Raw genomic sequence first — 13,987 nt, forward strand, 5'->3', positions numbered from 1 at the left:
GAATCTTATCAGAGCAGGGAGAGAAGTTGACATCGCAGGTCATGTGATGCTCAGCTAAATAGGAGAACAGGACCACTGTAGATGAAGTAAACAAATTGAAAACCCCTTAAATTTGCTTAGTTAGAAACATACAAAGAAAAAAAAAAATTCTGTCTTGATAAATGCCCCCCCTTTATGTACTGAGTTTGTAGTGGGTTGACAGGCTATGTTACTTGATGGTGCCACCATGCCCTGTCTGTAGGTGCAGGTGCCAACATCAATACGAGATCTAGAGTTGCTTGATTCTGGCATAATTGAAAGGCCTGAGACACTGTGCCACAGCTGTATTGTAAGGGATCAAAGATGTGTCTGTACAAGAGAATATCTTTGAGCTTGAGGACCAACAGTGAGCTGAATGGGGCCACTAGGAATCATGGGCAGAGAGTACCTTCAGCTCTTGGACAGGTCAGCTCTTGGAGATTTCTGTTGTGTATAAGAGACATTATCCTTGTGTTGAGACAAAGGGGGTTGGATTGTGAGAAAATTTAAGCACTAGAGAAGGCTATAGCTAGGTCATGAAGGGGCTGAGTTGAGTTTCAGCTTGGGAGGCAAATGAAAGGGAGTTGAATGCTCTGTGGCCTATAATGTGGCCAGGATAGTTAGATTCTCAAAATCAGTGGTCTGAAGGGATTTGTAGAAGAGAGTAGCACTGGGGGCTGTCAGAGATGTGGGTGGATGAGTGGAGAGTATTCATTCTTATGAAAAGTCTATAAAGTTAACTTTTATATATATATATAATCTAGTTTATATGTCCTAAATTGCAGTGGTGAAGAGAATACTCCCCTGTAACATTAAGTAAAAAAAAAAAGTTTTGTCTTAGGCAAGAGTGTTGAAGTTGTGTTCTGTACAATCCAGAGTGACCAGCAAACATCAAGTTTATCGCACTTTCTAAAGTGAATTGTAACCAGCTTATTGTAACTTCCAGACTGAACTTTTTTGTCACTGCCATGTGATAATGTGAAAAAGCAATCTGTTCTTTATGGGTAACCCTAAACTACTTTTTACACACTTTTAAGGCACTACTGTGTGTCTCTTGAAACACGAACCAACCCAACATCCATCTCCTGAATTTATAAATAGAGCTCCTACTGTATATGAGAGGGCTCTTACAGATGAACAGCAAATCCTTTAGTTATTTTTTTTTACCTTTTTGATCAAAACTTCAGAGGACCATTTAAGTAGAACAAATTATAGGGATCCAGGCCCAGGATATGAAGAAGCGTGTGTCTCTGAAATGTGTTCTATAATGGTGCACATCTCTATAGGCTATTGTGTGTTTTGCGACTACCTTTCTATAGTAGACATTAACCACCTAGACATTACCTTCAGCAGTGTACATGAAATCACTGTACTTCTCCCCCAACCTGGCTGGATAGAAAATAAAATATTAATGCTTGACTGCCAAGAATTATGCAGAGTTGCTAATGAGATGCTCTTTAGTGAAATCTTTATTTTTAATTACTATTTATCTTGCTTTTGTGTCCACAGAGATTCAAAGAACTTTAGCTGACCCGAAGCTTGAGTTCACTCTAGGTAAGAAAATGTTCTTTTTAACTGATATTATGCATCAATGCAACCATCAATTTTTGGTTTTGAGTGTGTCTGCTTTTAAATATTAAACCAATTTCATTTAAATAGATAGAATTTGTTTGTGTTGTCTGCAGAAGACACTATGTCATGTTCGTACTACATAATTGGGGTCACAGTGCTTAAGACTGACATTTATATGCATTGTTATATGATTGCACTGCAGTGCGTAATGTTTAAGTTTCTTTTAGTTAGCCTTCCTATTGTGTTAGCATTAGAACAGATCTGCAGTATGGTGCTGAGTAGAACAGTAAGTTTTATTTTGCGAAATGTTATTCTTGGAAGGAAATTAACATGTATCTTATAAATTTATGCATTTTGAAAATCCATTTTGTCCTTTTCATTTAGAAGTATAGTTTCCATCATGGTTTTGTTGTATTTAATTGAACTTTATATAACATCTATTTGAAGAACACTTTATTTTGTTAACACTTCACAATTTTGCACAGTGAAGCGAACGCTTTTTTTGTAATGCACACTATGGAATATCTGTCTGTCTTGATATGTGAAATATTGGTTAAATCTGCCACAGGACGTGATACCATTCACATAGTCAGTCAATCAGGGGGCTCCCTATTTAATTTGGGGGACTGCAGTGGCACCCATAAGCTGGAGGTTTAAAGAAGTGGCCGTGGCGGGAAAGGGGACAGGCCGGCAGACCCGTCTCATTCAACACTTTCTGCACCTGTATTAGGCATAGAAAAAGGTCTAAATGTAAGACAGGTAGGAAGCTGTCTTACATTTAGACTGGCGCTGGATGCGCCAAAGTTATGTGGAGGCCTGTGCCTCTTCATAACTTCGGCAGATCCAACCCCAGATGTAGGGGTTATTAAGACTGGCGACTAAAACACCATTCTTAATAAATGATCCCCAGAGACTTTTTGGGAAAAATCTGACTGCAGTTTTTGATACAGTTTTATGAACTTGCTCCTGTTACCACACAGAAGGAAATGGCCACGATTGTTGCTCAGCCAATCGCTGGTTTAGGCAGGTCACCACTGCACAGACTGACTGGTTGAGCTCCATCCACAGACATTTACTGTTCTGTCGAGACATCAGCAGGAAGTGAAGACCCCATATGTTGGAATACCGGCAGCAGAAATTGTGATGGTTCAATGCATACCGCATATTTACCAGTAAAGAAATCCCAAATTGTGTAATGTTTTAAGCAATGCTCCAGAAGGTTCCATTTAAATACAAATTAGCATAAACTTTAGTCCAATTTGCAGTTCTCTCCATCAAGAAAACCTATCTATACAGAGTTTGCATAAAAAAGGTATCATACTTTATCTAACAATGTATTTCGAACCAAGTGCAAGGGACTTGATCTGTTGATCTGCCATTTAACAAATAAGTGCAAAAAAAATTATGGAGCAATCGGAATGAGAAATATAAAGGAAGGGCTTCTATTTTTCCTTCCTGTTAGATCCACTTTAAGCATGAAAAGGGCAAGTCTTTTCTTTTTACTTTTTTTTTTTTTTCTGGAATCCATGGTTGGCTTTAGCTTAAAGGGGTTATCCCATAAGTAATGTAAAAAAATTTAAATCAGACATCATGTAGTACATGACGATTTCTAGAATTAGCCCTGTACCTCACATGGGTCTAGAGATCTCCACATACATTGTTCTGCTAGATTTATATCAAGATGGCAACTCAATGGGAGTGTCTTTTCTGCTGCAGCTAAGGGGACGTGTCTCAGTTCTCCCTATCACAGCTCAAGGGGAGTGTCTTTCTGCTGCAGCTAAGGGGGCGTGTCTCAGTTCTCCCTATCACAGCTCAAGGGGAGTGTCTTTTCTGCTGCAGCTAAGGGGGCATGTCTGTTCTATGGGTGCTCTCTTCCTATGACAGCTCAGGAGGCAATTGAAGGATGAAACTGAGCATGTGCGGACATCTTAGTGAGCAGGATAAAGAGAAAAAAAAAACAGCAAGTGGCGCTATACAGATACATTTTATTGAATAACGCAGTGGCTATGATACAATTTTAATTACATGCAATTACAAAATAATTCAGATGCAGGTGCTGGTTTGAGAACTGTGAAATATTTTTCATGGGACAACCCCTTTAAAGACAACACATTACATGGTGGCTCAGTGGTTAGGTTCAAATCCGACCAAGGACAACCTCTGCATGGATTTTGTATGCTCTCCCCGTATTTTCGTGGGTTTCCTCCTGGTATTCCAGTTTCCTTCCACACTCCAAAGACATATTGCTAGGGAGCTTAGATCGTCAGCTCCGCTGTGGGACAGCAAATGATGATGTCTGTAAAGCGCTGCAGAATATGTCAGTGCTATATAAGTGAGTAAAATAAATAAGAAAAAACCTTCACTAAACTGCCCTTGGTGCCATTTTGTTCTTTTCATTTAGAAGTATAGTTTCCATCATGGTTTTGTTGTATTTAATTGAACTTTATATAACATCCATTTGAAAAACGCTTTATTTTGTTAACACTTCACAATTTTGCACAGTGAAGCAAACGTTTTTTTGTAAGGCACACTATGGAATATCTGTCTGTCTTGATATGTGAAATATTGGTTAAATAGAATCTGCCACAGGACGTGATACCATTCACATAGTAAGTAAATCAGGTGGTTTCCTGTTTAATTTGGGTGACTTTTCAGTGACTGCAGTGGCACCCATAAGCTGGAGGTTTTTATGACTTTTTTTGGATTTCCTAATGAACAGAAATCTGTATGGTAATAAGTTCTCTTTAGGGCCAGTTTTACATGGGTATGTTTGGTTTGGGGATTATGCGCTCTATGATGGAAGCATTTCCCAGGCTACCCTGCGGTTTAAAAGTGGTGTTTTTCCCATTTCAGACACTGACATCAATGTAAGATAGGTGTGGGTCCCATCTCTGGGGTGTGTCTTATAAAGCGAAAAATGACAAAAACTGCAACAACCTAAAAATACAACGGTGAAATATATATTTTTTTTTCTCCATCCCCACCCCCCTCCAAAAACAGAAGTTAATCAACAATGAATGTTTTTATTTAGAAAAAAAAAAAAGAACCTCATCCCGGAAATTAACAAGTCCGTATATGGCAACATTGATGGAAAAATGAAAACGTTATAGTTCATTGAATGAGCTGTCATAAAAACTATTGTTTTCCATGAGAGATGCTATTAGTCAAACATAAAAAAGCATGTTTTGTATTGCTTTAAATGTAGTGACCCATAGAAAAAAGGTTCCATGTTATTTATGTCCCTCCTGCAAAAATCAAGTCTATGTAGAGCAGCTAAAAGCAGTTTATAAATCTCTGAATATGGTGATTCCAAAACGAAAATGGTCTGCAGAAATAGGCTTGGTATTGACGGGAGTAAACCCTCTGGTACTGAAGTAAAGAGAATTTCCACTCAAAATCTATTTTTGTTTAAATAGATTGTCAAGGCTTTAGATATTTATGACCTATCCCCAGGATAAGCAATTAATATCAGATCGGTGGGTGTTCGACCTCCAGCATCCCTACTGATCAGCTATTTGAAGGGGACTTGGAGTTCCGGTTAGAGCAGCGTCATCTTCAGTGTACGGCGTCTGCCTTGTAGCAATGATGCAGTGTAATTACAGCTTTCTGTTCGCTTCACTTGAACATCTGTAATTACACTGTACCACCACTGCAAAGGAGGTGGCGTACAAGTAAACATTGAAGAGGATGCAGAGCTTGCACGAATGCCACGGCCCTTTCAATTAGCTGATCAGTAAAAAGTATTTGTAGTCGGTCCTGAGGACAGGTCAACAATATCTGTAATCTAGACAATCCCTTTAATGTATAAAACATAACTAGCATGCAGGATCACATAACAGGATATATACAGTATATACACCAATGTTTATATTTGGCTGCTGATGATTCCTAATCCTTTTCCCCCCTTGTGCTGCCTAGATGATGGACCTGTTACTAAATAGCCCATCCAATTCTGTAGAAAAAAATGTTTTGCCTACGTACTTAATTTAGAAAATTGTCTTCTCCTTGTAGTTATCCAAGTTGGATGAGATCCAGCTGTCTGAACACTTGGCTTGGCCGCTGAATCATTCCAGTTCTGTTTAGCTTGCTAGTGTGTCTGGAATATGACAACAGACCTAATAGCAGGTGTCGTCCAACGGCAGGATATTTCTTATAAGATCAAGTCTTTCTTTCTGCCTGTGCTCAGAAAATACAGTATATGAATTGTAGGCTGTTGTGACATGAGATGTGCTGGTTTTTTAGCTGCAGAAACACGGATATACTGCCAGGGGATCTAACTAGATCATAGACCTATATAGATTGACATGTAACCTTGTTTTGCATAGAAGTCTGATACCAGTTTTTAATGAAAAACCACTCTTTTAATTGAATAACTACCATATATCATCCACATAATAGAAGGCCAATTTGGTATGATAATACAGGTGAAGTCATAAGGTTTGCATGCACCTTCATTAAAAATCAGTTTTTTACAATTCCTGACATTTAAGACTCTTTTAGGTGAGTTGAGATCACTGCTATATTTCAAGAATGTGAAATGTCAGAATAATACTAAAGATAATAATGCATTTAATATATTATTTCTTTCATCACCTCCCAAGTGGGTCAGAAGTTTACATAGCCAAGTTTTCACATCTTTAAATTGCTTTGGAAAGTTCCAGAAGAACAACTAAACTTTTGTATACAGTTTTGTTAATCTGTCCTAATGCCCTAATAACAGTTTTTGTAATATAGTTTTTTTGCACTTTTATGACACCTTTTTTCTCCCTAAAGTGCACATTTCACGTATGCTTAATGTCTACTTCTCTGTACACCACTGACTTCTCAACGGTGTACAGAGTACGGAGTTGACATTTTTATCAATGGGGCTGCAGCGCAATGAGTACGGGCAGGAGCACACATTGCTGTTCCTGTCTGTGCCCCCCAGAGGTTTACTAAATGGCATAGCACATGGGTACTCTGTAAACATGTGTTATGCCAGGATTAGCTGAGCAGAACAGGATCCTGCTTCGCTAAGAGTTGACATGCAGGACTCTTACCTTAGCGAAGCAGGCACAGGAGGGAGCCCGCTCTGCTTAGCTAATCCTAAGCTTTAGGAGGGAAAGTTATTAGGGCATTAGGAACAAGTTAATAAAAATGTAGTTACTCTTTAAGTTATTTGAAGCTGTATCTGTGGTAGTATTTTAAGGCCTACATTCCAGGCCTACTTGCCTTTTTTGCTTGATCATGGTAAAATTAAAAAAATGTAATAAAATCAGCCAAGGCATCAAAAAAAAGAATTGTGGACTGCCACAACTTTGGGAGCAATTTTCTAATATCTTAAGGTTGTGGGGATACTTTTATTTCAAGAGGAACTGGTGCACTTCAAAAAGTAAATACAATTATGAGGAAGAAAAATGATGTGGAGATATTGAATCGCGAGACATCAACCAAGAAGTTAAAGTCAACTAGGTATCAACTTTTTACTGCCCCTCATGAGGGAAGTATAAAGTAGAGACACTCACACTGATTCCAGCTGTTGCTCATGGTCTAATATTAGGTGGTTGCCAAGAACCAGCATTATAATTGTTGCAGTCTGTTCTGGTACAGAGTCAAGTCTGCCTGAGAAGAGTCATGACTATTCATATTCTCCTGCTTTCTCATCCCACTCCCTAATGACTCTCAGTTTTCTCTTAGGGAAGAAACTAAGAAGAGAACACAATCATCAGAAGGTGGGCAGGGAAAAGGGGACATGGTGAATAATCATGACTCTTCTCAGGCAACCTTGACTCTTTACCAGACTCTGACTACAATGATTATAATGCTGGTTCTCAGCAATCCCTAAATATTAGCACATGAGTGAGACACACTGATCACAAGGGTGTCTATCACTACTTTATACTGCCTTCAGCAGCATAAGGGTACGTTCACATTACCATATGTGTTTTGTGGTCCGCAATAGCAGATCCTCAAAGCATATATATCGGCTGTGTGCATTCCACATTTTGTGGAACGGAAGGGCCGGCCCCTAACAGAACAGTCCTATCTTTGTCCATAATACGAACAATAATAGGACATGTTCTATACAGATGTAGCAGGGGTAACACACACACTCTTAACTCAAATTTCTTAACTCATTGCATTATCTTGAAACAAAAGCCATCGAAAAGCAATTGCTTAAAGCATTTAGTTGCATTTAGTTTAGATAACATGTCTCATAAAGCATGTGTGTTAACCCTGCTACATCCGTATGTTCTATTTTTTTGCGGAACTGACATATGGACACAGAATGCCCACGGAATCATTTTCATATATATATTTTTTTTGCAGCCCCATTGAAGTGAGTGGTTCCACATACGGGCCCTCAAAAAAATGTAACGGACACAAGAAATAAATAAGTTTGTGTACATGAGCCCTAAAGTTAATGACGGGTTCACTTTAAAGCTTGGGCAAAAATGGGTATAACAAATCGACAGTGACCTGATACATACTTTGAAAGCTGTGGCAAAATGTGACTATACAAAGTTATGCCCATCTTATGTTCAGTAACACCCTCACATTCCATATTTTGGAATTGAATTTCTCTTTCAGTTCTGGCACTCCCTGGGGATTGATGTGACAAACCCTTTCAGGTAACCCCGCAGACAAAAGTTGCACATCATTAGGTCCGATGTCTTTGGAGGCCTCAAAACTTTGCTTACCTTATGTTCTTCTGAAAATGTCGCATGAATTTGCCACAGGGATGTGTGCCACGTGATCACGCTGATGATCAGTTAACTGTGCATAGAATTGTGAAGATGTACATGGCTGATTATGTTTCTGTCAATTATATTGGGCCCACAGTCCGCTTACCCATAGTTGCATAATAAGCGCAGATTGGATCATGAAGCAGTTGTTGGTGTGGTGAACGTGACATTTCTGTCTGCCATTACTTTGGTTCTGCAAATTACTGTAACTAGGCTGCAAGTGTGAGGCTCTTGAGACAGTGTTTCTGGGTTTGTCTGTATCGGACCAGCATTTGCAGTATTTTCAAGCTGAAAACTTGTATCCACAAAACAGGTGAAAAAGATGATACTTTGCCAGAGTTAAACAGGAGATAGACAAGAATGGCTACCAGGAAGAAGGCAGGAGCTAATTACATTAGGGCATAACAAGGAGCCAGCAGAGACAAACTAACAAAAAGCAAACTACATGAAATACAATAATATGACATAAAAGGCATAAATCCACGAGTGGGATGTGACAATTGGTGTTGAATTTTCTCAGGAGCTGCTATAGCAGTGTGTTATATTGCTCTGTCCCTGTTAGGCGACAGTTTCCCTTGTATAGATATGCGCTGTCTTGGTTGTAATGTTGCTGTTTATTTTTGCTTTGTTAAAAATGCCAGAAAAATGTTTTTATAAGCATTTTTAGGGATTTCCTTTGTCAGTCACAAAATATTTTTCTTGCCATTGTTTTTGTCTTTTTTTTTTCTACTAAAGAAAAGTCTATGGAAAAATGCCTGAAAAAATGTCACACCCAGAGTGCGATGCTATTTAAAACAAAAAAGCATTTATGCAAAAATACACCTAAAAGTTATTTTAAAAAAATGCCATGCAACATCTGGAGCAAAAACGCCAGAAAAAATGTATGTGTGACACCAGCCTAAGGGTACAACCCGAATATTAAATATGAATATGACAAGAACTCCCTGCACATTTTGAGGTCACAGAATACATTGAAATGTCTCAGTAGAAGATCATGATTTATCCATATAAATTGGATGTGTCTAGAGTATAAATTGCTGTAAAATAAGCAGCTGTAAGGGGAAATTAGGACTCCGAGGAGTTCTAATTAACAAGCAATTAATAACTTCTAATGCACTTAACTAAGAGCTCTAACTCCCCTGTAGCCCAGTTTTTCTGTACCTATGCTTGCAATTTTCATTTTTACGTGGATTCTCAGCCATGTGATGTCAAAATTCAAGTAGTTTAGTAGTTGAAAATCGGCCTGCCCTCTGAACATACACTGTAAATAAAATAAGATAGTGGTCGTTTTTCCAGTTGGACCGCGCTGCTCTAGAAGGCAGGAAAAACACCACTTTAGACTCCTTCTTCGGGTCGGGTGTATGCAATTTTATACCGCTTGTATTCTGTTCACTTTTGTGAGTATAATAAATACTGTTATTCCATTTATGTGATGGTATTTCACTATTGTGGCTATCCTTTGGTATCTGACAGAGGCGAATGAGTGGAGACTCTGCTGCTTTCTGTGGCCTTTTGCTTCCCTATATCCACGGATTATTGGAAGGAGTCTAAAGTGGTGGTTTTTCTGCCTTCTTAGCAGCGTGGTCTAACTGGAAAAAGGATTGAGATTTATGTGAACTGTACCCACTTCACGATTGGGTCCTGCGACGCAGAAAAAGGCAACGTACCAAAGACTATTTTATTTATTTATTTATAAAGATAGTGGTCATAGTGATTGGCTAAACAAACGTAAAACGGGTAGAAGGGAGTGTAAATGCTGCCCCTTACTGGTGTGGCTTGAGTGCTACACGTGAAGCTCAAACATAGCGTCTCTATACAAATTCAGCATCTGTGTTTTTAAGGATGACATGGCACAGTAACCCAGCTAGGAGCTGAAACATCACATATTGCTGAATCCATAGAAGGTTTCTTTTTCGCGTTTTTGAAGTGCTGCCTTTTTCTATTGTAACTCTTGATGGGACTGAGGGGGTGACCTCCATTTGGTTGCACACAGTACTCATCTAGTTGCATTTTTTTCAGCTTTTTAACACTATTATTATTTCATTACATTTATAGCTTATCAACAGAATAGGGAATAATTGTCTGATCTGCAGGAATTCATCATGAAAATGTTGTGCTGTCGAGCACTTGTACTCTGCTTTCTCCAGCAGTCCCAAAGTGTTGAATGGAGCAGAAGCGTGCCTGTGTGACTCCCGCTCCATTCAAATAGGGGTAGCACAGGGCCCCTATTCTCATGAGCATCAAGATCCCAGGGTTCAAATCCCTGCTAATCTGACACTTGTCCCCTGATAAGTATTTTTCATCCGAGAACAATTTGGATGGCGTTTTGAAAGCGTTTTTGTGCCATTTTGTACAAATTTTATTTAGAAGAGAAGCATTGGCAGAAAAATGCATGCTGTGTTTTGATAAAAAATGCCAATGAGCCCAAAACCTGAACCATATTTACTAATCCTATATATAGCATAAACATAGGCTGTCTAGACATGCATCAGACTTATCAGATTAGATGATAAATATGGTGCAGGGATATTTTTAGTCTATTTTATGTCAATATTATGTCTATGTCTATTTTATTAGTTGGCTTCATTTCAGACAGAATTTTATGTCAGAATTGCGGCACAGGTTTGGCGCAAAACGCTGCATTGTAGGAAACGCCTCAATTCGGCAAAGCCCCTTTTCTTATAATACTGCATCGACATTCTGGCAATATCTGAGCAAGGCATAAAGCGCGTTATGATGCAAGGAGAGTAGCAATGTAAGAATGACAGTAGAGTTGAATGAAGTATGGATAAATTGGTCCTCTTTGTATGTGGCCCTTGGGCTGTGACCGTAAGTGCATATTATTATGTGACCTAAGTAATCCTGAAGAGATGAGTAAGTTGATCATAGACTGTGTTTTCTTATCCATGAATTTAATTTAGGGATACATACATATGCCTCCAGGCGAAGATGAAAAAAACTGAATGCAGCTCATATAATAGATGTGGATATGTAAAAAGCAGACAATGCACACTACAGATTCTCTTGGCTTTTATAAACAATCAATAACCTTTCAGGGCATTTATGAGAGCTTGCATATCAGAGGGAAAAAAAAAGAGCATTTTTGTTCACATAATGAATTTAAATTGTGTAAAAATTACAAGATGTTTTATTGATTAGAACTTGAAAGCCTAGTAGCCTCATTAGAGCAATGCTATCTGTTTTATGAAGAAGCCTTTAAAGGCATTTTGCAACAAAATATGTTATAGCAATGAGACGTCTTGTAAGTCATATCAGACAGGGTTCCAGCAACATGCCCTAGAGCAAAGGGTTTATTCTTGGTCGCACATGCATGCTCAAATTCATTGAAATCAATAGAACTCCTGCAAACCTCCTCATTTGTAGTTTTACTTAACTTCTTTAGGACCCAGCCACTTTACCTTGAACATCCAGTAGTTTTGGCTTGAGGACCTTAGTTACTAGTAGTGTTGAGCGAATCGAAGTATCCAAAATGGACTTGGATCCAAATTTCAGGAACAAATTAGATTAGCTGCGGAGCCAAATTTCCTTGCGCTTCGTGATAACAAGTACATTTTCCTTGGAAACATGCTCACTAGAGATGAGCGAATTGAAGCTGATGAAGTGGAATTCGATCTGAATTTCAGGAATTACTCATCGCACCGAATCCGAATTTCTGAACTCTTCGTGGTAACGAATCACATATTTGTTTTTGCTAAAATGGCTGCTGCACATGTTAGGACATGGAGCAAGGAACTCTGGGAACAAAGGATCACCCACAATGCCATGCATGCAGCCAATCAGCAGCCAGCCAGCCCTGTGATGTCACAGTCCGATAAATAGCCTCAGCCATCTTGGATTCATACATTTTCCAGTGTACTGTGCAGGGAGAGATGTTACCAGGCGCTAGGGATGGTGCTAGGAAAGACTTGAAAGCTTATATTTTGCTCAATAAAAGTTCAGGGAAAGAGTATTAGAAGTGTATGGAAAGGATGGGTAAAAATTATTCCACACTATAAAAGGAGAACAGGGTCCAATAGGGGAGTGTACAGCCTGGGTAATAGGAGCAATTCTATTACACCTTGCTGCGCTGACTGCGGATCCAAATTGCCATTATACTGCTGCTCATTTCAGGTTTGCAATACCTCTGTTATTCCAGCAGTTATATATACTGTATATGTTCTAAAGCCTTTTTTGTCATGTAGTAGTGGGGGGGGGGGGGGGGGGGGGGAATTGGCTTATTAGCCATAGTGTGATGAAGTGAGAAAATTGCAGCCCTTTTTGGAGTGTATTAGTGGCAAAAAAAAATTGCCGTTCACGGGCACAGTTATATGTTCTAAAGCCTTTTTTTGGTGTGTATTAGTGGGGAAAAAGAAAAAGGGCTTATTAACCACTGTGTGGGAAGTGGGAAAATTACAGCCCTTTTTGGCATGTATCAGTGGCAAGAAAACTACAACTTTATTTGCCGTTCACGGACACAGTTATATGTTCTAAAGCCTTTTGGCGTGCATTAGTGGGGGGAAAAGGGGCTTATTAGCTGTTGTATGGTAAAGCGAGAAAATTAAAGCCCTTTTTGGAATGTATTAGTTTCCCTTTTATTTACCTTTTTGATCTGACAGTATGTCAGACACAGAAGTGACAGGCCCTGCACAGGGGAGGGGCACAGGCCTAAATGTTTATGGTGCAAGCACAGGTTGCACCAGAGTATGGGGGGGGGGCAGCAGTTGTCACTTCGAGATGCCTTTGCTACCAGTGTCAGCTAGCGGTCGTGTCTTGACCAGCAACCCAGCGGTTTTTGAATGGTTGACTCGATCTTTGACTTTGTCGCAAGTGACATCAGACACCCCCAGCCAAGAGTCTGTGGGTTCATCAGACACTACCCTTAGTTGGCATGGCCCAGGAGCAGGCCCTGTGCCCTCACCTGTCCTCAACATGCCTCAGTCCTTTTCTGTTCCCTCAGCCAGAGAAGTACTATATGCTGTGGGCTCAGCTCCACTATACAGCGAGGACGAGGTACTAGAGGACAGTCAGCAGCTACTGCCCAGCCAAGATCTGAAGAAGACATCCGTCGCTTCCTCCGGAAGGCGTGTAAGTAAGTATTGATGAGAAGAGTGGCGTGGGAGCTGGTGTTGCGAGCGGTCAGGCTTCTTACTCAGAGACTGTTGAGGAGGACATCAGTGACGTGCAGATAGAGATGTCGCGAACAGAAAATTTTCCATTCGCGAACGTCGAACGCAAATTTCTACAAATCTTCGCGAACGGGCGAACCGCCATTGACTTCTATAGGCAGGCAAATTTTAAGACCCACAGGAACTCTTTCTGGCCACAATAGTGATGAAAAAGTTGTTTCAAGGGGACTAACAACTGGACTGTGGCATGCCGGAGGGGGATCCATGGCAAAACTCCCATGGAAAATTACATAGTTGACGCAGAGTTGGATTTTAATTCATAAAGGGCATAAATCACCTAACAATCCAATTTTTTTTTGAACAACGTGGTTTAAAACATCCAGTGTGTGTATACGATCAGGTATGATGTTGTATCGATCAGGTAGTGTAAGGGTTACGCCCGCTTCACTTCAAAAAATTTAGGCCGGGTACCTTCGACTGCCTTCACAGTGACAGACCAAACTCTGATACACCAAACTGAATTGATTTTAGGAACCGGTGCCAAGT

The 13,987-nt window shown here is 39.7% G+C and overlaps 1 protein-coding gene across 3 annotated transcripts in view; it reads left to right on the forward strand.

The window, feature by feature from the left end:
* INPP4B (inositol polyphosphate-4-phosphatase type II B) overlaps positions 1-13,987 on the forward strand; it is a 700,458-nt gene that overhangs the window by 24,286 nt on the left and 662,185 nt on the right. For all 3 annotated transcript variants that reach the window (XM_044300592.1, XM_044300585.1, XM_044300600.1), the window contains exon 2: positions 1,528-1,572. In XM_044300592.1, coding sequence (XP_044156527.1) covers positions 1,528-1,572 — 45 coding nt within the window. The remainder of the gene's footprint in view (positions 1-1,527; positions 1,573-13,987) is intronic.

The sequence above is a fragment of the Bufo gargarizans genome, chromosome 1 (assembly GCF_014858855.1).
Source record: "Bufo gargarizans isolate SCDJY-AF-19 chromosome 1, ASM1485885v1, whole genome shotgun sequence".
NCBI classification, from domain to species: Eukaryota; Metazoa; Chordata; class Amphibia; order Anura; family Bufonidae; genus Bufo; species Bufo gargarizans.